This window comes from Cololabis saira, chromosome 19 (genome assembly GCF_033807715.1).
Source record: "Cololabis saira isolate AMF1-May2022 chromosome 19, fColSai1.1, whole genome shotgun sequence".
Lineage (NCBI taxonomy): Eukaryota > Metazoa > Chordata > Actinopteri > Beloniformes > Belonidae > Cololabis > Cololabis saira.
In genome coordinates, this window is record NC_084605.1 from 341,250 (window position 1) to 363,646 (window position 22,397).

The 22,397-nt window shown below is 43.3% G+C and overlaps 2 protein-coding genes across 2 annotated transcripts in view; both read left to right on the plus strand.

Moving 5' to 3' along the window:
* The window catches only part of LOC133419832 (NACHT, LRR and PYD domains-containing protein 12-like), a 211,603-nt gene extending 208,435 nt beyond the window's left edge, over positions 1 to 3,168 (plus strand). Inside the window, exon 14 of the transcript XR_009770558.1 lies at positions 3,146 to 3,168. The gene's annotated coding sequence lies outside the window, so the exon portion shown is untranslated. The remainder of the gene's footprint in view (positions 1 to 3,145) is intronic.
* LOC133419845 (acyl-CoA-binding domain-containing protein 4-like) overlaps positions 1 to 17,584 on the plus strand; it is an 18,844-nt gene extending 1,260 nt beyond the window's left edge. The window contains exons 2-11 of the mRNA XM_061709307.1: positions 3,691 to 3,783; positions 4,807 to 4,927; positions 6,296 to 6,380; positions 7,673 to 7,793; positions 8,967 to 9,101; positions 9,176 to 9,411; positions 10,693 to 10,939; positions 12,123 to 12,340; positions 12,759 to 12,806; positions 16,624 to 17,584. Coding sequence (XP_061565291.1) covers positions 3,696 to 3,783; positions 4,807 to 4,927; positions 6,296 to 6,380; positions 7,673 to 7,793; positions 8,967 to 9,101; positions 9,176 to 9,411; positions 10,693 to 10,939; positions 12,123 to 12,340; positions 12,759 to 12,806; positions 16,624 to 16,740 — 1,416 coding nt within the window. The 5' untranslated portion in view covers positions 3,691 to 3,695 and the 3' untranslated portion in view covers positions 16,741 to 17,584. The remainder of the gene's footprint in view (positions 1 to 3,690; positions 3,784 to 4,806; positions 4,928 to 6,295; positions 6,381 to 7,672; positions 7,794 to 8,966; positions 9,102 to 9,175; positions 9,412 to 10,692; positions 10,940 to 12,122; positions 12,341 to 12,758; positions 12,807 to 16,623) is intronic.
* Positions 17,585 to 22,397: the final 4,813 nt, after the last annotated feature.

The following is a 22,397-nucleotide window of genomic DNA, read 5'->3' on the forward strand; positions in this document are numbered from 1 at the left end:
ATAATCATCTTCAGGCAAATTAAATCAATAAAATAAAACAATACATTAAAATTAATAAAAAAATAGCTTAAATTAAAATATTCTCAAAATAAATTCAAGTACTTTAATAAATAATAAAATAATAACAGAATAAAAAAATAAATTAAGCACAAGTAGCACTAAATTTCCATCCTTTGTACTTTTCTTTTTTAACCAGCAGAACTAGAACAAACATGAACTCATAGAAACTCTGTGTGTGTTTGAGTCTGTGTAAATGTGACAAAACATGCAAAAACTAACATTTAGTCTGTGTAAATGTGACAAAACATGCAAAAACTAACATTTAGTCTGTGTAAATGTGATAAAACATGCAAAAACTAACATTTAGTCTGTGTAAATGTGATAAAACATGCAAAAACTAACATTTAATCTGTGTAAATGTGATAAAACATGCAAAAACTAACATTTAATCTGTGTAAATGTGACAAAACATGCAAAAACTAACATTTAGTCTGTGTAAATGTGATAAAACATGCAAAAACTAACATTTAGTCTGTGTAAATGTGATAAAACATGCAAAAACAAACATTTAGTCTGTGTAAATGTGATAAAACATGCAAAAACTAACATTTAGTCTGTGTAAATGTGATAAAACATGCAAAAACAAACATTTAGTCTGTGTAAATGTGATAAAACATGCAAAAACTAACATTTAGTCTGTGTAAATGTGATAAAACATGCAAAAACTAACATTTAGTCTGTGTAAATGTGACAAAACATGCAAAAACTAACATTTAGTCTGTGTAAATGTGATAAAACATGCAAAAACTAACATTTAGTCTGTGTAAATGTGATAAAACATGCAAAAACTAACATTTAGTCTGTGTAAATGTGATAAAACATGCAAAAACTAACATTTAGTCTGTGTAAATGTGATAAAACATGCAAAAACTAACGTTTAGTCTGTGTAAATGTGACAAAACATGCAAAAACTAACGTTTAGTCTGTGTAAATGTGACAAAACATGCAAAAACTAACGTTTAGTCTGTGTAAATGTGATAAAACATGCAAAAACTAACATTTAGTCTGTGTAAATGTGACAAAACATGCAAAAACTAACGTTTAGTCTGTGTAAATGTGACAAAACATGCAAAAACTAACGTTTAGTCTGTGTAAATGTGACAAAACATGCAAAAACTAACATTTAGTCTGTGTAAATGTGATAAAACATGCAAAAACAAACATTTAGTCTGTGTAAATGTGACAAAACATGCAAAAACTAACATTTAGTCTGTGTAAATGTGATAAAACATGCAAAAACTAACGTTTAGTCTGTGTAAATGTGACAAAACATGCAAAAACTAACATTTAGTCTGTGTAAATGTGATAAAACATGCAAAAACTAACATTTAGTCTGTGTAAATGTGACAAAACATGCAAAAACTAACATTTAGTCTGTGTAAATGTGATAAAACATGCAAAAACAAACATTTAGTCTGTGTAAATGTGACAAAACATGCAAAAACTAACATTTAGTCTGTGTAAATGTGATAAAACATGCAAAAACTAACATTTAGTCTGTGTAAATGTGACAAAACATGCAAAAACTAACATTTAGTCTGTGTAAATGTGATAAAACATGCAAAAACTAACATTTAGTCTGTGTAAATGTGACAAAACATGCAAAAACTAACATTTAGTCTGTGTAAATGTGACAAAACATGCAAAAACTAACATTTAGTCTGTGTAAATGTGACAAAACATGCAAAAATTAACATTTAGTCTGTGTAAATGTGACAAAACATGCAAAAACTAACATTTAGTCTGTGTAAATGTGATAAAACATGCAAAAACTAACATTTAGTCTGTGTAAATGTGATAAAACATGCAAAAACTAACATTTAGTCTGTGTAAATGTGACAAAACATGCAAAAACTAACATTTAGTCTGTGTAAATGTGACAAAACATGCAAAAACTAACATTTAGTCTGTGTAAATGTGACAAAACATGCAAAAACTAACATTTAGTCTGTGTAAATGTGATAAAACATGCAAAAACTAACATTTAGTCTGTGTAAATGTGACAAAACATGCAAAAACTAACATTTAGTCTGTGTAAATGTGACAAAACATGCAAAAACTAACATTTAGTCTGTGTAAATGTGACAAAACATGCAAAAACTAACATTTAGTCTGTGTAAATGTGACAAAACATGCAAAAACTAACATTTAGTCTGTGTAAATGTGATAAAACATGCAAAAACTAACATTTAGTCTGTGTAAATGTGATAAAACATGCAAAAACTAACGTTTAGTCTGTGTAAATGTGATAAAACATGCAAAAACTAACATTTAGTCTGTGTAAATGTGATAAAACATGCAAAAACTAACATTTAGTCTGTGTAAATGTGATAAAACATGCAAAAACTAACATTTAGTCTGTGTAAATGTGATAAAACATGCAAAAACTAACATTTAGTCTGTGTAAATGTGATAAAACATGCAAAAACTAACATTTAGTCTGTGTAAATGTGATAAAACATGCAAAAACTAACATTTAGTCTGTGTAAATGTGATAAAACATGCAAAAACTAACATTTAGTCTGTGTAAATGTGATAAAACATGCAGAAACTAACATTTAGTCTGTGTAAATGTGATAAAACCTGCAAAAACTAACATTTATCCCAAAGAATCACCAGTGATTCATGAGATTGACGCGTACGTGGATAAAAGGGATAAAAGAAAAGTAACAGCTCAACGTTCCTAATGTAGCGGAGGAAGAGGAACAGTTTCTTCTTCACAAATCTACTCAAGTAAAAGTAAAAAGTATAGTGATTCAAAACTACTCCTAAAAGTACAACTTTTACCAAAACTTACTCAAGTAAATGGAATGGAGTAAATGGAACTCGTTACTACCAACTCTGCAGGTGAGTGACAGGTGAAGTTGGTCCCAGGTTCACAAAGACACACACGCTCAACAATCTTTACAAAATATACACGAAAGTACGAAAAAGAACAAAACAATAAATAGCTAAGTAATTAAAAAGAGCAATATAAAAAATAAGTTGCAAAGTTTATTTAGACGGGACAATGCATATTAATGCACACTACTTTAAGCAGTGTGAATACGCCGGGTTTAGCAGAAATGCTAGTTTCCACCCGCAGTCCCCACAAACAACCAGACACACTCACACTCACACCTACGGGTGATTTAGAATCATCAATTAACCTAGCATGCATGTTTTTGGACTATGACAGACCAACTTCACTCTGTCCAACCTCAGACCAACTTCACATTCAGGAGACCCTGCTGGCTGGAGGAGGCGGGGTCAGGGGTCACCTGGTCTCACCTGTCCCCCCAGGTCTCACCTGTCCCCCCAGGTCTCACCTGTCCCCCCAGGTCTCCCCCCGTCCCCCCAGGTGCAGGTGTGTCTCACCTGTCCCCCCAGGTCTCACCTGTCCCCCCAGGTCTCCCCCCGTCCCCCCAGGTGCAGGTGTGTCTCACCTGTCCCCCCCAGGGCTCACCTGTCCCCTCTCTGTCCCCTCTCTGTCCCCCCCAGGTCTCACCTGTCCCCCCCAGGTCTCACCTGTCCCCCCCAGGTGCAGGTGTGTCTCACCTGTCCCCCCCAGGGCTCACCTGTCCCCCCCAGGGCTCACCTGTCCCCCCCAGGTCTCACCTGTCCCCCCCCTGTCCCCCCCGTGTCCCCCAGGACTGATGCCGGGCGTCTCCATCATGACGGAGCTGGACCACCAGAGACGTTTCCAGGCCGCGGTGGACGTGATCCAGAACCTTCCCAAGGACGGTGAGTGGAACCAGAACCAACGGTAAACTAGGATAAAGCTACATGCTAAAGCTACATGCTAAAGCTCCATGGACGGCTGCACCTTCCACCTTCATCAGCTAAACTCATCCAAATATCTGTTTTTCTCTGAAAAACTCCTTTTATAATCTAAATACACGGTTCCTGAAGTGTTTTGTAGGTGGATGTAAAGCTAGTTAGATAAAGTTAGCCTAGCCTTACCTGACTGTGTTAGCTTAGCTGTCTCTGAGCGTGATGTCTCCCCCCGGGCTCGTACCTGTTCCCTCCGTGTTAGCCTAGCCTCTAACGCTAGCCTCTCCCCCCTGTTAGCCTAGCCTCTAACGCTAGCCTCTCCCCCCTGTTAGCCTAGCCTCTAACGCTAGCCTCTCCCCCCTGTTAGCCTAGCCTCTAACGCTAGCCTCTCCCCCCTGTTAGCCTAGCCTCTAACGCTAGCCTCTCCCCCCTGTTAGCCTAGCCTCTAACGCTAGCCTCTCCCCCCTGTTAGCCTAGCCTCTAACGCTAGCCTCTCCCCCCTGTTAGCCTAGCCTCTAACGCTAGCCTCTCCCCTCTGTTAGCCTAGCCTCTAACGCTAGCCTCTCCCCCCTGTTAGCCTAGCCTCTAACGCTAGCCTCTCCCCCCTGTTAGCCTAGCCTCTAACGCTAGCCTCTCCCCCCTGTTAGCCTAGCCTCTAACGCTAGCCTCTCCCCCCTGTTAGCCTAGCCTCTAACGCTAGCCTCTCCCCCCTGTTAGCCTAGCCTCTAATGCTAGCCTCTCCCCCCTGTTAGCCTAGCCTGTAACGCTAGCCTCTCCCCCCTGTTAGCCTAGCCTCTAACGCTAGCCTCTCCCCCCTGTTAGCCTAGCCTCTAACGCTAGCCTCTCCCCCCTGTTAGCCTAGCCTCTAATGCTAGCCTCTCCCCCCTGTTAGCCTAGCCTGTAACGCTAGCCTCTCCCCCCTGTTAGCCTAGCCTCTAACGCTAGCCTCTCCCCCCTGTTAGCCTAGCTTCTAACGCTAGCCTCTCCCCCCAGGCTCGTACCGGCCCGGCTACGACGTGATGCTCCGTTTCTACAGCCTGTACAAGCAGGCCGTCTGCGGGCCCTGCTCCGTCCCCCGACCCGGGTTCTGGGACCCGGTGGGGAGATACAAGTGGTGAGTCAGTCCAGCAGTAACGGTGGATAAAGAACACCTGGTCCTAGACCTGGTCCAGGACCAGGTCTAGGACCAATAAAAACAAAAAACGCACGCAGTAAAAAAAGTCGAGAAAAAAGTCGAAATGTCAAGAAAAAAGTTGAAATTTTGAGAAAATAGTCGAGAAAAAAGTTGAAATTTTGAGAAAAAAGTAGAGAAAAAAGTTGAAATTTTGAGAAAAAAGTTTAAATTTTAAGAAAAAAGTCAAGAAAAAAGTGTATTAAGTACTTGAAAAAAGTAACTAAGTAAAAGTAGAAATACCACAACTGAAAAAGACTTTGGTAAAAGTTAAAGTCAGCCATAAAAAAATTACTGGAGTAAAAGTCTTAAAAAGTAGCTCACATTAAATGTACGTAAGTATCAAAAGTATCTTGTGAAAAAAATATACTCAAGTATCAAAAATAAAAGTACAAGTATTTTATAGTTTGCGTGAAAAGAAGCAGCACAACAAGAAAAATTATCCTTCCCTTGTTTTTATTTTACTTTCAGGTGAGTGAAATGTGGTTTAGAATAAAACACCAAAATACAGGACTGTCTCAGAAAATTAGAATATTGTGATAAAGTTCTTTATTTTCTGTAATGCAATTAAAAAAACAAAAATGTCATACATTCTGGATTCATTACAAATCAACTGAAATATTCAAGCCTTTTATTATTTTAATATTGCTGATTATGGTTTACAGTTTAAGATTAAGATTCCCAGAATATTCTAATCTTTTTAGATAGGATATTTGAGTTTTCTTAAACTGTAAACCATGATCAGCAATATTAAAATAATAAAAGGCTTGTAATATTTCAGTTGATTTGTAATGAATCCAGAATGGATGACATTTTTGCATTACAGAAAATAAAGGACTTTATCACAATATTCTAATTTTCTGACACAGTCCTGTATATTTCTTTGATTATTTTACTTTGTAACGAGTAACGAGGTGGAAAATGTCAAAGTAACAAAGTAAAAGTATATTTTTTAACTTGTAAATATAGTGAAGTAAAAGTCCATCTACTTCGTTACTTTACACCTCTGTCCAGCATATTAGTAATTAATTATTATTTATTAATCAGCAGTACCTGTACCAGAGTCATGCTAGCTCCTAACGAGCTACGATCGTTAGCTACCGAGGAACATCTCAGAACAAACTTTAAAAGTGAAGTTTATTTAGTTCTCTAGTGTGTGTGTGTGTGTGTGTGTGTGTGTGTGTGTGTGTGTGTGTGTGTGTGTGTGTGTGTGTGTGTGTGTGTGTGTGTGTGTGTGTGTGTGTGTGTGTGTGTGTGTGTGTGTGTGTGTGTGTGTGTGTGTGTGTGTGTGTGTGTGTGTGTGATTAACAGGGATGCGTGGAGTCGTCTGGGCTCCATGACCCGAGAAACGGCCATGGCGGCGTACGTGGAGGAGATGAAGAACGTAGCTCGGGAGGTAAGATCATTCATTCATTCATTCATTTATTCATTCATTAATTCATTCATTTATTCATTCATTTATTCATTAATTCATTCATTAATTCATTAATTCATTAATTCATTAATTCATTCATTTGTTCGTTCATCCATTCAAACCTTCACCTGGACTAAATCCATCTGTTAAAACTCAATCTGGACTAAATCTGATCGGGAGCATAAATGAGTGTCATTTGCATATAAGTTGACGTACAAAAAAACGCATGCACGCAAAAAAAAAACACACGCACGCTCGCACGCACAAAAAAACGTACGAAAAAACGCATGCACACATGAAAAAACGCTCGCACGCACGAAAAAATTTACGAAAAAACGCACGCACGCACGAAAAAACACACGCACGCACAAAAAAACGTACAAAAAAAACGCACGCACGCACGCTCGCACCTACGAAAAAACGCACGCACGCACGAAAAAACGTAAAAAAAAAAACTGCACGCACACACGAAAAAACGCACGAAAAAACGTACAAAAAAACGCACGCTCGCACTTACGGGAAAACGCATGCACGCACGAAAAAACGTACAAAAAACGCTTGCACCTACGGAAAAACGCACGCACGAAAAAACGTACAAAAAAACGCACGCACACACGAAAAAACGTACAAGAAAACGCACCAGAAACTAAACGAACCAAACCAATGCCTCTCTCTTCTAGACCTGGTCCTAGACCTGGTCTAGGGTCTAAGCTGGTCCTGGACCTGGTCCTGGACCTGGTCCTGGACCAGGTCTAGGGTCTAAGCTGGTCCCTGTTTCAGGTCCTGGACTCCATGCCGGTGAACCAGACCACCGCCTTTCTCTTCCACCACTTTGAACGTCTTTACCTGGTCCTGGACATGGTCCTAGACCTGGTTTAGAACCAGGTCCTACAAAAAACCCTGAAAAAACGCACGGAAAAAAGGAAAAAAAGTCAAAAAGTGAAAAAGTGGAAATTTTGAGAAAAAAGTCGAGAAAAAAGTGGAAATTTTGAGAAAAAAATTGAAATGTTGAGAAATAAAAGCGAAATGTCAAACGCACGCACGCACGAAAAAACGCACGCATGTACGAAAAAACGCATGCACACACAAAAAAACGCACGCGTGCACGAAAAAACGCACGCATAAACGAAAAAACGTACGAAAAAACGCACGCACACACGAAAAAACGCACGCATGCACAAAAAAACGTACGAAAAAACGCACGAAAAAACCTGGTCCTAGACCTGGACCAGGTCCAGGACCAGGTCTAAGGTCTAAGCTGGTCCCTGTTTCAGGTCCTGGACTCCCTCCCGGTGAACCAGACCACCGCCTCTCTCTTCCACCACTTTGAACCTCTTTACCTGGTGATTGACGACATGCCCCGCCCCCCGGACTCTCTGCTCGCGCTCAGAGGAGGTTGGTGGCCACGCCCACTTACACACACGCACGCACGCACGCACGCACGCACGCACGCACGTACACACACACACACACACACACACACACACACACACACACACACACACACATCTACACACACATATATCAGAATCAGGTTTATTATTTCAGCTTGAAATAATAGAAAACTGTTTTTGACTTCGGATACACCGGCGGTGACACAATGGTATTGTGCGCCTGTTTTTCCAAGGGTAACACTGGGATGGGCGGGGGGGCGGGGGACATCTTCACACTGAGTATAATACACAGTGCACCCGGCACAGCACATCCAAGTGATCGCCGCGGCTTTGTGGCGCTCGAAACCCGGAGACTGTTGGGGGGGGCTGATACGAGGGGGGGTCGGGAAGGTGTTGAGTTGAGGGAGGTGGTTATCAGCAAGTGTGTGTGTAGCGGTAAGTCTGTGAACTTCTCTCAGAGCTGCTCTCAGCCAATGTCCTTGATGTTATCAGACGGCTCGGTCAGTTCTGATCCAGGTCCACAGATGTTCCTGAGAGGGGAGGGTTAGTGGGGGCAGAGCCACCTTGTTTACATTCCACCAGGGAGATTGTGACTGGAGCGATCGGCCAAAAACCGCCCTGTCAAGGCCAGATTATAGAATCAACAATTATATTGCAAAACACACATACACACACACACAATATAAATTAAATGTTAATATTTAAGCAAGTCATCCCGACAGGCCGTGGTATAAGATCATTATAGCACAGTTAACAACCAATCAGATCATTATACCACAGTTAACAACCAATCAGATCATTATAGCACAGTTAACAACCAATCAGATCATTATACCACAGTTAACAACCAATCAGATCATTATACCACAGTTAACAACCAATCAGATCATTATACCACAGTTAACAACCAATCAGATCATTATACCACAGTTAACAACCAATCAGATCATTATACCACAGTTAACAACCAATCAGATCATTATACCACAGTTAACAACCAATCAGATCATTATACCACAGTTAACAACCAATCAGATCATTATACCACAGTTAACAACCAATCAGATCATTATACCACAGTTAACAACCAATCAGATCATTATACCACAGTTAACAACCAATCAGATTGCAGGATTCCACCTTTCTGTTTTATAATGGTATTTTTATGTCGCAGAGGGTCCTGCAGAGACCCGGTCCACCGAGGGTCCTGCAGAGACCCGGTCCACCGAGGGTCCTGCAGAGACTCTGCAGGTCCAGGAACCCGCCCAAGACCAGGACCCGGCTGGACCTGTGGGCCCCGGCAGCAACGGTAGGTCTCTGGTTCCCCGTCCAACCCCGATCAGGTTCTACCCTGATGGTCCTGACCCGGTTTGTGCTCCCCAGAACCGGACCGGCAGACCAGGACAGACCCGGACTCTGTGGTCCCGGAGGGCCCGGTGGTCCCGGTGGTCTCAGAGAGTCTGGTGGACCCGCTGGTCCCGGAGGCCCCGGTGGTCCCGGATGGCCCGGCGGTCTCGGACGGCCCGGTGGTCCCGGACGGCCCGGCGGTCACCAGCGACTCGGAGACCGAGGTCTTCTGTGACTCGGTGGACTCGGTGGAGCAGCTGAGCTACGTCCGGGTAAGAACCGCTCCCTGGTCCTGCTGGGTCCACGTTGGTCCAGCCCGGTCCTGCTGGGTCCAGCAGGACCACCTCGGTCCACCTCGGACCAGGTCGGTCCAGCCTGGTCCAGGTGAATGAATGAATGAGTGAATGAATAGCCTTTATTGTCGCCGGTCTGGCGTCCCGGCACAGTGAGATGAACCAGTACAACCATCAGGACAAAACAAATAACATAAGACATGAGTGACTGGTGAGAACAGATCAGAGAAAGGACGACACTGGGGAGGGAGGAGGGAAAAAAAGGCACTTTCACACTGTGTGTAAATACACAGTGTGAAAGTAAAAAACACCTCTGCACAGAAAGCAACTTTTAACATCACAAGACTTGCACTTGTGTGTGGGGGGGGGTTCAGGGGCGGGGGGATCCCGGCACAGTACTCCAAGTGTTATCAGGCGGTTCGGTCAGTTCTGAAACAGGTCCACAGATGTTCCTGAGAGGGGAGGGTTAGTGGGGGCAGAGTCACCTTGTTTACATTCCACCAGGGAGATTGTGACCAGAGCGATCGGCCAAACCGCCCTGTCAAGGTCAGATTAGGGAATCAACAATTATATTGAAAACAGACTCAGTAATTTTCCGTCTGCCTTTAGTCTCTGGTTCATCAATGGCGACTCCAATCAGTGATCAATTCCTGCCAAGCCGAGCTTCCAACTTCTCCAAGGTCTTATCCATCTTGTTAATGAGCTCAAAGACGCCGCCAGCCTGAGATTCTGTTCAAGAATCACATCCAGCTTACGGCTTAGCTCCCCCAGCGTTAAAGTCTGAGTGTTGATCACCTTGCTTGATCCTTCAGCCACGTCCGGCAGCTCTGAAAGAGCCAAATCAGCTGCCACAGACTTACGCGTTTGTCGGTAGACCAGGAATCCCCCCCCTCCGATTAGGAGAAATCCTGCTATCATAAATCCAATTATGAAGCATCTTCAACGTCCTCGACAGACAGAATCACCAAACACAACGGTTTCCAATGTTTCCAGGAATCCATTGTGTATCCAGCAGTAAACATCCCATCGGGGCAGGAGGGCTCCCTTACCTCCTGACTTCTGGTTGTGCTGAGAGACCAGTTAATCAATTCCATGATTGTAGAGTTTGGGAGGAGTGAAAAGGAGAGACTCTGAAGACGAGACAGGACAAGAGCAGCAGCAGGACAGATAGATAAGGGAGAGGAGCAGAGAAGAGTCTGCCTTCGTCGAGAGCCGGACGAAGAATATGGTCTAAGAGAACCCTCTTTTCTGGCCCTGCAGGTCTCGGCCAGGAAGTCCAACGGTTTCCAGAACGGTCTGGTGGCCCTGCAGACCGTGCAGGGCCACCAGACCCTGCAGACCCCCCCGGACTCCCCGGACCAGCTAGAACCCGGTCTGGGACCAGGACTGGGGGGCCGGCAGGTGGGAGCCGGAGCAGGGGGGGAAGGGGGGGACCAGAAGGGCCAGGGACCCCCCAGGAGGAACCAGGACCGGGACCGGGACGGATCCTACCACGGATGGAGAGAACGTAAGTGAAATAACCCAGACATGGACCAGGTCCACATCCAGACCACCAGGGTCTGGTTCTACCCTAAAGCCTGGATTCTGGTTCTGCGTTAAATCCACGCAGAGCGTGCGCCGCAATGAGCTCCCCACGCCGTAGGTTAGCGGCTACGCGGCTAAACTAGGCTCTCCATAGCTACGCCGTAGCCTGCTAGCACATCCCAAAAAATTTACCTACGACCCAACGCAGACCGAGGGCTGTGATTGGTTCGCTTGGTAGCAACACATTTCCTGTTCCGGTTCGTGAAGCAGTCGTGAACTTCCAGCCTCTTTTCTTCGTGTGCGTGTGATTATTTTTTTTTTATGGTTGTTTAATGTTTTACACAATAGTTGTCCTTAACTCTTTGATTCACTGTGACCGGAAAAAAGCCTGAAGCTAAACAAAGTATCGGTAATGGCTTCATTGCAACGGCGTCGCGGCAACGGCGTCGCAATAACAGCGTCGCAATAACGGCGTCGCGGCAACAGCGTCGCAATAACGGCGTCGCGGCAACGGCGTCGCGGCAACGGCGTCGCGGCAACGGCGTCGCGGCAACAGCGTCGCAATAACGGCGTCGCGGCAACGGCGTCGCAATAACGGCGTCACTGCAACGGCGTCACTGCAACGGCGTCGCAATAACGGCGTCGCAATAACAGCGTCGCGGCAACGGCGCCGCAATAACGGCGTCGCGGCAACGGCGCCGCAATAACGGCGTTGCAATAACAGCGTCGCGGCAACGGCGCCGCAATAACGGCGTTGCGGCAACGGCGTTGCAATAACAGCGTCGCGGCAACGGCGCCGCAATAACGGCGTTGCAATAACAGCGTCGCGGCAACGGCGCCGCAATAACGGCGTTGCGGCAACGGCGTCGCAATAACGGCGTCGCGGCAACGGCGCCGCAATAACGGCGTCGCGGCAACGGCGTCGCAATAACAGCGTCGCGGCAACGGCGCCGCAATAACGGCGTCGCGGCAACGGCGTCGCAATAACGGCGTCACTGCAACGGCGTAGCAATAACGGCGCCGCAATAACGGCGTTGCGGCAACGGAGTCGCATTAACGGCGTCGCAGCAACGGCGTCGCAGCAACAGCGTAGTCTCTGCGTTGCTTTAACACAGAACCCTAATCCAGGCTTAACTCTGGTCCTGGTTCCACCTTCACCTGTGCAGGTGGCGTCCCCCAGGGCAGCCCGAGGCGCTGGGCCCCCGGGGGCGGGGCCGGAGGAGGGGGCGGGGCCCCCGGGGCCGGAGGGGGCGGGGCCGGCCCAGGGGGCGTGGCCTCGGCCCAGCTGCAGCAGCAGATCATGGCGGCTCTGCGGCAGCTGAGGGACGACATGAGGAGCGTCATGGAGAGACTGGAGGCCGTGGAGCGGCTAGCGGCGGCGCAGGTGGGGCTGGTACTTCAACATTAATCTCCACATTCCCACTTTGTTCACAAAAATGTGACTTTTTTCTCGACATTTTGACTTTTTTCTCGACATTTTTACTTTTTTCTCAACTTTTTTTCTCAAAATTTCAACTTTTTTCTTGACATTTCATCTTTTTTTCTCGACATTTCAACTTTTTTGTCGACATTTCAATTTTTTTCTCGACATTTCATCTTTTTTTCTCGACATTTCAACTTTTTTCTTTTTTTTTTTCTCAAAATTTCAACTTTTTTCTCGACATTTCAACATTTTTTCTCAACATTTCGACTTTTTTCACAAAAATGTGACTTTTTTCTCGACATTTCGACCCGGTCCTGACCCAGTTCTGACCCGGTGCTGGATCTGGATCTGGTTCTGACCCTGTCCTGTTGTGTTGCAGGGCCCGGAGTGGAGGACGTGTCTCCAGTGTTCAGCTCCACCTCCTCAGGTGAGACCCGTCACATGACTTTCTGTCCGTTCTGATGGTGTTCTGGTTCTGGTTCTGGTTCCCGGACCTGGTCCTGGTTCCTGGTACCCTTAGCTTTAACAGTGCCATTAGTTCGTTCTACTAGGCCTGTTCCTACAAAAACTTTTAAAGTAGGTATTTGAATACTTATATTTTGTGTACTATACCCTTCCTCCCTCCTGTTGAGACATGGGACTTCCCATGGCTCAATTTAGCCACCGGGGGGAACAGGTTTTCTTGGAGGTACTGATTTGCTTCACACTGCATAAAGACCTTCTGAAGTTACAGTAGCACCTTCATTTGGCCAAATCATCCTCTTCTTCTTGACCTTTGCCTTCTGGCAGGTCGGGAGTCTGACTTAATGATTCTCTAGAGTCGGTAATCTCTATGTCCCTCAGATCCCCCCACCCGTCGTCACCTTAGATTAGTTGGGGGTCTGACTTAACCCGTTAAATTCTGTCTCCTACCTTAGTCAAGGACTACAGAACTCTCTCATTTCAACATTTTCTTATTTCAACCCAAGTGGGTTATTGTTTTATGAAAGTAACAACACACCGAGTCAATAACATAACGGTCCAGTGACAAAAACAGTTAAGCACATAACGATCCCGGCCGTTCATGCTCTGGTGCCTCACACACAAAACTGTCCGTGCAGCAACTCTCCTGCAACGTAAAACAATAGTTCCTAGTGAACTTATATACTGTATATATAAACAATAACTCGTTGTAAATGTCACTGACATGCAACTGACAGTAGGTTCATGAACACGCCCCTCCACTGCATTAGCGGCGCTAATTCCACGGGACGAAACCCAACCTGATGAAGCTCTCAATCATCAGTACGTGACTTCACGACAGACAGAAAAATGATTGATATGTTTTCATAATCATGTCACAGTCAACCCAATCATACACAGCTCATACTTGCAATGGCAAGAATTACATTTCCATACGACCCGAGTCAAATACAATATCACAAAAGTAATCTGCAACCATTCAATTCAATTCAGTGAATTACACCCAATTTGACAATTCTACATCACTATGCCTCCATTCAGGGCTTAGAATGATTCAAAAGAAGGCACGCCACCCTTTTCCGATGGAGAACCATGGCCTCGGTCTTGGAGGTGCTGATTCTCATCCCTGCCGCGTCGCACTCGGCCGCAAACCGCCCCAGCACATGCTGGAGGTCCCGGTCCGAGGAAGCCAACAGGACAACATCATCTGCAAAAAGCAGAGATGAAATCCTGAGGTCCCCAAACCGGATCCCCTCCGGCCCCTGGCTGCGCCTAGAAATCCTGTCCATAAAAATTATGAACGGTGACAAAGGGCAGCCCTGCCGGAGTCCAACATGCACTGGGAACAAGTCTGACTTACTGCCGGCAATGCGAACCAGACTCCTGCTTCGATCATACAGATTGCCGACCGCTGCACTAGACAAAACATCCTCTGAAGCTCTTGTGTTTGTCCAGCAGACAAAAAGTCTCCCTCGTCAGACACAGATCAGACCTTCTAAAGAAGCCAGTTATTTGTATCATTTTCACAAAAATGTCAACAGAGAACCATAGGAAATTCAACACTCAACCCACGGACATTTAGTCCCCAAAATGAGAGGACATTTCCACTCTGGATTCACCAAGCCTCATCCATGCAGCTTCTCGTAGCCAGACAGGCAAGGTGGAGCTTACACACACACTGCTACAGCTTCACACACACACACCCCATGACCTTTGGCCCTGCTGCAGCTTTTTGCAGCAGCCCCCTTTTCTCCACTTTCCAATTTCCCATCAAAACCCATATTGAATATTTAATTTGTTATATGTTGTTTGGGGGCATCCCCTGAACAGACAGACGTTAGTTTGGTGCAGATCGGTCCCATACTTTTCGATGGGCGGGGCTTTGAAACGTCACCTTTTCCAACATTCGAACGGACACCGTTGTCACAATATTTGACCAAACCAAGTAAAACTTGACCTGTGGCCTCCATATGGGGCCTAGATTGGGCTTGCCAAGTCTCAACTCTGTGAACCCTCTGCAATGTCAACTAGCTCTGTGGAAGTCGTACAGCCACGGGACCAAAATATCCTAGCAAAGGGCCTTCTGCATTGCAACATAGTCAAAAATCAGCCTCCCAGCTCAAAGCGTTAGTGAATTATTCAAAAAACACACAAAAAAGGCCCGAAAAAGGCACACACGGTGACCTTTGGCACTTCCATAGGTCGCATGGGTCTGGACCTCGGCACAGTGGATGACAATCACCTCCTGATACAGAGTCTAGAATTTCAGCCTCCTAGCTCAAAGCGTTAGTGAACTGTGCAACAATAGACACGAAATAGGCCTCATAACAATACATAACAAACCTCCTGTGCCTACTGAGCATTAATAACATGTCATAATCGAAGGAGAACTAATTAAAACGGATGTCCTTAACATGAACCTATTGTATTATTGAATTATCAAGGACACTTTCGTGTTTTTGTTTAGAAATGTTAAAGATATTAAAAGAAAACCATAACACAATGAGGAAAATACTGTGGCGAACAAGTCGTGCCCAGAGCGTGTCTCGAACCACAGTCTCCCAGACCACAGTCAACTGCACTAACCAGTCTCCCAGACCACAGTCAACTGCACTAACCAGTCTCCCAGACCACAGTCAACTGCACTAACCAGTCTCCCAGACCACAGTCAACTGCACTAACCAGTCTCCCAGACCACAGTCAACTGCACTAACCAGTCTCCCAGACCACAGTCAACTGCACTAACCAGTCTCCCAGACCACAGTCAACTGCACTAACCAGTCTCCCAGACCACAGTCAACTGCACTAACCAGTCTCCCAGACCACAGTCAACTGCACTAACCAGTCTCCCAGACCACAGTCAACTGCACTAACCAGTCTCCCAGACCACAGTCAACTGCACTAACCAGTCTCCCAGACCACAGTCAACTGCACTGACCAGTCGGCCAAATGCTGATGTGTTGCCCAGGCGGGCAAGGCCTTATCTTATCTGTGGTCGTTACACTATGTTCCAAAAAGTTTTTTTTTTAATGGACAAGATCCGGCATTTTACGTTGAATTCTATTGTTCAGGTTTTAAAATTCTAGCTAAATACATAAAAAGGGAGGTGAGGTGTGAGCTTCATAACAAAACTTCTGTGCCTACTGAGCATTAATAACAAGGGGTTAGCCATAGAAAGGGGCGATAATGAGGTGTTAGCTCCATAGCAAGCATTAATAACATGGGGTTAGCCATAGAAAGGGGCGATAACAGCCTCCTGCGCCTACTAGTAGGTAGAGTAGGGCCCTACTGGCCCATATCTATGGGATGATTGTTATCGTTTTGTCCTTCATTCAATGGTATGACAGCAGTCAAATCGGATGACGGATCCCATTGACTTTGCATTGTACTATATCCGTGGTGCTCCCATTAAAACCTCAATAAAACACTCCTAAAACAGCGTTAAAAACGTGCTTTTACAAACTAACAGTAAAAACAGTACCTTGCGCGACAAAAACTCATAATTTAGCCACTATAACAAAGAATAATATATAAATAATAATAATGTCATAATCCGTGTTTATATCACGACCACGGATCCCCTTGACTTTGCATGGTACAATATCCGTGGTGCTCACACGGAATTATACCACTTTCCGTGTTGGTACCACGGAAAATAGTGGTGAGAGGTCGTGGGCATTTCACGGATTTTTGTGAGATCAGGTTGGACAAAACAAGTTTAAAGGTTGATTAACCTCACACCCTGGTTCTAACTGTGGTTCTGGTTCTGGTTGTGGTTCTAGGAGTCCCCCTGGTGGTCCCTGGACCTGCCCCCCCCCGCCCTCCTGCTGCTGCTGCTCTGGCCGTTTGCTGCTCAGGGACTGGTCCATTACCTGGTCCGGAGGAGGAGCCGGTCCTGAGACCCAGAACCGGTCCTGGTCCACCTGCTGGTCCTGCTGAGACCTGGACTCGGTTCTGGTGGGAGGATCCGGACACCTGGACTCTGGACTGAGAGGAACTGGTTCTGGGGGAGGACAGAGGAACCAGCAGAACCTCTGGTCCTGGTTCTGGTCCCGGTCTGGACCGGATTCATGGACCTGGTTCTGGTTCTGGTCTGGACTGGATTCATGGACCTGATCTACTTTAATGTTTCTGTTAATAATAAATGTTGGTGAAGAACCAGGTCCAGGTCCTGGTCCTGGTCCTGGTTCTGGTCCAGGTCCTGGTTCTGGTTCCGGGGACACCCCCTCGTTTCCTGCCTCTGTTTCCCATGATGCATCACTGCTCCCATGATGCATCACTGCTCCCATGATGCATCACTGCTCCCATGATGCATCACTGCTCCCATGATGCATCACTGCTCCCATGATGCATCACTGCTCCCATGATGCATTGCTGTTACAGTTCTGGGTTATTTCTGTAAAACGATAAACTGGAACGAGAAACAAACGACACTTTGAAGGAAAAACGTGGTATTTTAATGTGAAAAACCGGGAAAGTAAGTTATAATATTTAAATTCACAGTTTTACACCTGAACAAATGTGTTTCCTTCTGTTAAAGAAAAGAGAAATATTCTAATAATAAATAACCTGAACAGTGAAACGGAATGAAAATCCCTTTTTAAATGGTTTCAATTAAAATCATCATCATAATAATTAATAATAATTAATATTAATGAGTTTTCTTGTGGGTGTTTATGTATATGTAATAATTGATCGGGGTTTCACTTCTGTTGTAAAAGACGATTTATAAATAAAGTTAAACTGAACTGAAAAAGCGGTGGATGTTTGTTAAACGAGTTCCTGCTGAGATTCAATCAATCGATCGATCGATCGATCGATCGATCGATCGATCGATCGATCGATCGATCAATCGATCAATCGATCGATCGATCGGTCCTTTGATCTGATCTGAACATCATTCAAGCAAGAAGCAAAAGTTATTCTGTTATATTATTATATGCTATTATAGTATTAGATGTATTACTTTATATTATATTATATCACGTAGAGGAACCTCCCTTGTAGTAGAAAAAGATTAACAGTTTTATATAATCATTGTCGTTTTTAATAGCCCAGCTGTTTATCTGTAAAATGTGTAGGAATCGTTCAGTTTGTGATAAAAGCATGAGATTTGGTACAAACAGCCAAAGTTTCCCCAAAAGATCTGGACATGGAGCCGTCGTGAATTTTCAACATGACGCCATGGCAGCCATGTTGAAAAATGGCCGCCAGAAATAGGTGTTTTCTAATGAATCTACACTCTTCTTTTTTTCTCTTTTTTCCTCTTTTTTCGTCTTCTCTTTTTTCATCTTTTTCTCCTCTTTTTTTTCTCTTTTTCCATATTTTTTTCCTCTTTCTCTCCTCTTTTTTCATCTTTTTTTCCTCTTTTTTCCATATTTTTTTCCTCTTTTTTTACATATTTTTTCCCAATTTTTTCCTATTTTTCTCTTTTTTACATATTTTTCTCCTTTTTTTGTCTTTTTTTCCTATTTTTTCCATTTTTTTCCTATTTTTTCATCTTTTTCTCCTCTTTTTTCCTATTTTTTCCAAATTTTTTCCTGTTTTTTTCATCTTTTTCTCCTATTTTTTTCATCTTTTTTTCCTCTTTTTTCCATATTTTTCAAAATGGCCACCATGGGCGCCATGTCGAGAATTCACAACGGCTCCATGGCCAATTATCTTTGGAATGACTTTGGATATTTATGTGTTTACTTACTTTCATGCTCGTATCACAAATTGAACCATTGTTTTGGTTCTCTCCTGCACTAAGGGGGGGGTTAGACCTGGACCAGGACCAGGACCAGGTCTGGGGGGTCTGGTAGTCCAGCTGTTTATCTATAAATGTGTAGGAATCGTTCAGTTTGTGATAAAACCATGAGTTTGGTACAAACAGCCAAAGGTTTCCCCTAAAGATCTGGGGCCTCATCTATAAAGCTTGCTTGCGCAGAAAAAGCGCCTGAAAGTTGCGGAAGCCGCCATCTACGCAAAGCCTCGGATCTAAAAAGAAAAAACTAACCGAAAAATCTGCTTATCTTTACGGCAACTCGGACCCTCCCGTAAGAATTTACTTAAGACACGGGGAACTGGCGACGCAGGCTGTGAGGTGGTGAAATGAAGCCAGATTCATGTCATACTCTTAATAATGTCATCACATATCACAACATATATCAGACTTATAATAAAATAGTGTTGATAACGGAGCAGGCGGCGGGGGGGGGGGGGGTGTGACTGCCGCTCCGAACCCACTACTCCACGCCGAAGAGGAAAAAAGAAAGTGTTCTGATTAAAATAAGGAAAGTTGGACTATATAACAATTGCGTTCATAAGGATAAAGTTTTAAAAAAAATAAAAATTAAAGAAATAGTCTCTTCTCCCCGTGTGTGTCTGCCTGTCATGCACGGGTACGTGCGCTCATGTTGTTTACTTTTAAGCCGGAATTATGGTTCTGCGTTATACCAACGCAGAGCCTACGCCGTAGGGTCCGGCGTAGGTTTGCGCGTCGCCGCGTACCCTACGCCGTAGGCTCTGCGTTGGTGTAACGCGGAACCATAAATCAGCCTGGAGCAGCTCTGAGGGGAGACGGGAGGGAGGAGGGGGAGCGGGGGCTGCCGGGCCGCCGTCCCGAGTGTCTTGATGGTTTGCTGAGCCTACCGTTAGTTTTTAAACTGTAAAAAGTGGGGGGGACAAATACATGATTTTGAAAAGTGGGGGGGAAATGTCCCCCCCGCCCCCAGTGGAAATTGCGTCGTGCGATCGTGGCACTAACGGGCAGCAACGGCGTGCTGCCACTCACTCGCTTTATTTTATACTATTTATGTACTTTTTCTACTTTTACTGTGACCACCAAATAATCTCGTTTCACTGTCCTCTCTCCACATCAGATCTCAGATCTCAGCGAAATTCAGTGGCATGGTGGCTCGACACGTTCATTCATTCTGACGGATTCATCCCTAACAGGCTGCAGGAAGCCAGTGCGCATGCTCAGTAGGCTCATCCATATGGATTTATGGGCGTGTTGAGGGCGGGATATGGGGCGGATTCAGTTGCGCAGCTTTCCAGGTGGACTGTGATTCATAAAGGGAACATTGCGTGGAAGTCTGCGTGCACGCGGTTTTATAGATCCGGATTTTTTTTTGCGCCCGCCATTTTCGGCTTTTGGGCGTACGTGCACTTTTAGTATGAATCCTACGCACTCCATTTTAAATGAGGCCCCTGGGGTCCGTTTCACAAAGCAGGTTTAGTGAAAACTCAGAGTCTGTTAACCCTGAAATGAGGGAAACTCTGAGTTTTCCGTTTCACAAAGGGAGGTAACTCAAACCAGAGAAAGAGAGGTAACTCTAGCCTGTTTCACAAAGAGAGGTAACTTAAGCTCTCGGTCAGTTACCGTAGTAACAGACTCTCTGAACCTAACCTGGTCAGTTACAATACATTAGTTAATACATAAGTAAAACGTTAATAATGTCCCTAGTAATCATTTACTAATGGTGTTTATTTGGAGTGAATATGCATTAAGTAACAGCTACCTAATACATCTACTAATCATTCACTAATGGTGTACATGTTTACTGGATGGGCATTATTAAACAACTATTTAGAGTCTTAAGTAATCATTTCCTAATGGTGCTGTGTGTGTTATCAGGTAGCTTACCTGACCTTATGAACGGTAACCTGACATAAACCTTAATAAATGTATAGGAGTGGCTCATAACCATTACTTAACCATTAGTAAAGGCTTGCTGGACCCTTATTGTAAAGTGTAACACATTTATCCCTTAGGTAACACATTATTAATGCTTAACTGCCTCATAAGCATTACTTAACCATAATTAACCATTAGTAAATACTATTCTGGACCCTTATTGTAAAGTGTAACACATTTATCCCTTAGGTAACACATTATTAATGCTTAACTGCCTCATAAGCATTACTTAACCATAATTAACCATTAGTAAATACTATTCTGGACCCTTATTGTAAAGTGTAACACATTTATCCCTTAGGTAACACATTATTAATGCTTAACTGCCTCATAAGCATTACTTAACCATAATTAACCATTAGTAAATACTTTTCTGGACCCTTATTGTAAAGTGTAACACATGTATCCCTTAGGTAACACATTATTAATGCTTAACTGCCTCATAAGCATTACTTAACCATAATTAACCATTAGTAAATACTATTCTGGACCCTTATTGTAAAGTGTAACACATGTATCCCTTAGGTAACACATTATTAATGCTTAACTGCCTCATAAGCATTACTTAACCATAATTAACCATTAGTAAATACTATTCTGGACCCTTATTGTAAAGTGTAACACATGTATCCCTTAGATAACACATTATTAATGCTTAACTGCCTCATAAGCATTACTTGGCCATAGTTAACCATTAGTAAATTAAGCAATCACATATAAAGAAGTTGGTAACACTTTACAATAAGGGTCCCTTAATTAACGTTAGTTAATGCATTATTAAGCATTAATTAACTGTTTAATAATAGTTAAATAACCATTATTATGTATTACTTAACATTAATTAGCATATTAGTTAATGCATTAATAAACAGTTAGTTAATGCATTATTAAGCATTAATTAACAGTGTAATAGTTAAATAACCATTATTATGTATTACTTAACATTAATTAGCATATTAGTTAATGCATTAATAAACAGTTAATTAATGCCTACTGCTCAGAGTTAATTAATACATTAGTAAGCATTAATAAACGTTACATGATGTAGTTATTTATCCTTATGTATGCATTACTTAGTATTAAGTAATACATTAGTTAATACATAAGTAAAACGTTAATAATGTCCCTAGTAATCATTTACTAATGGTGTTTATTTGGAGTGAATATGCATTAAGTAACAGCTACCTAATACATCTAGTAATCATTCGCTAATGGTGTACATTTTTACTGGATGGGCATTATTAAACAACTATTTAGAGTCTTAAGTAATCATTTCCTAATGGTGCTGTGTATGTTATCAGGTAGCTTACCTGACCTTATGAACGGTAACCTGACATAAACCTTAATAAATGTATAGGAGTGGCTCATAACCATTACTTAACCATTAGTAAAGGCTTGCTGGACCCTTATTGTAAAGTGTAACACATTTATCCCTTAGGTAACACATTATTAATGCTTAACTGCCTCATAAGCATTACTTAACCATAATTAACCATTAGTAAAGGCTTGCTGGACCCTTATTGTAAAGTGTAACACATTTATCCCTTAGGTAACACATTATTAATGCTTAACTGCCTCATAAGCATTACTTAACCATAATTAACCATTAGTAAAGGCTTGCTGGACCCTTATTGTAAAGTGTAACACATTTATCCCTTAGGTAACACATTATTAATGCTTAACTGCCTCATAAGCATTACTTAACCATAATTAACCATTAGTAAATACTTTTCTGGACCCTTATTGTAAAGTGTAACACATTTATCCCTTAGGTAACACATTATTAATGCTTAACTGCCTCATAAGCATTACTTAACCATAATTAACCATTAGTAAATACTTTTCTGGACCCTTATTGTAAAGTGTAAAACATTT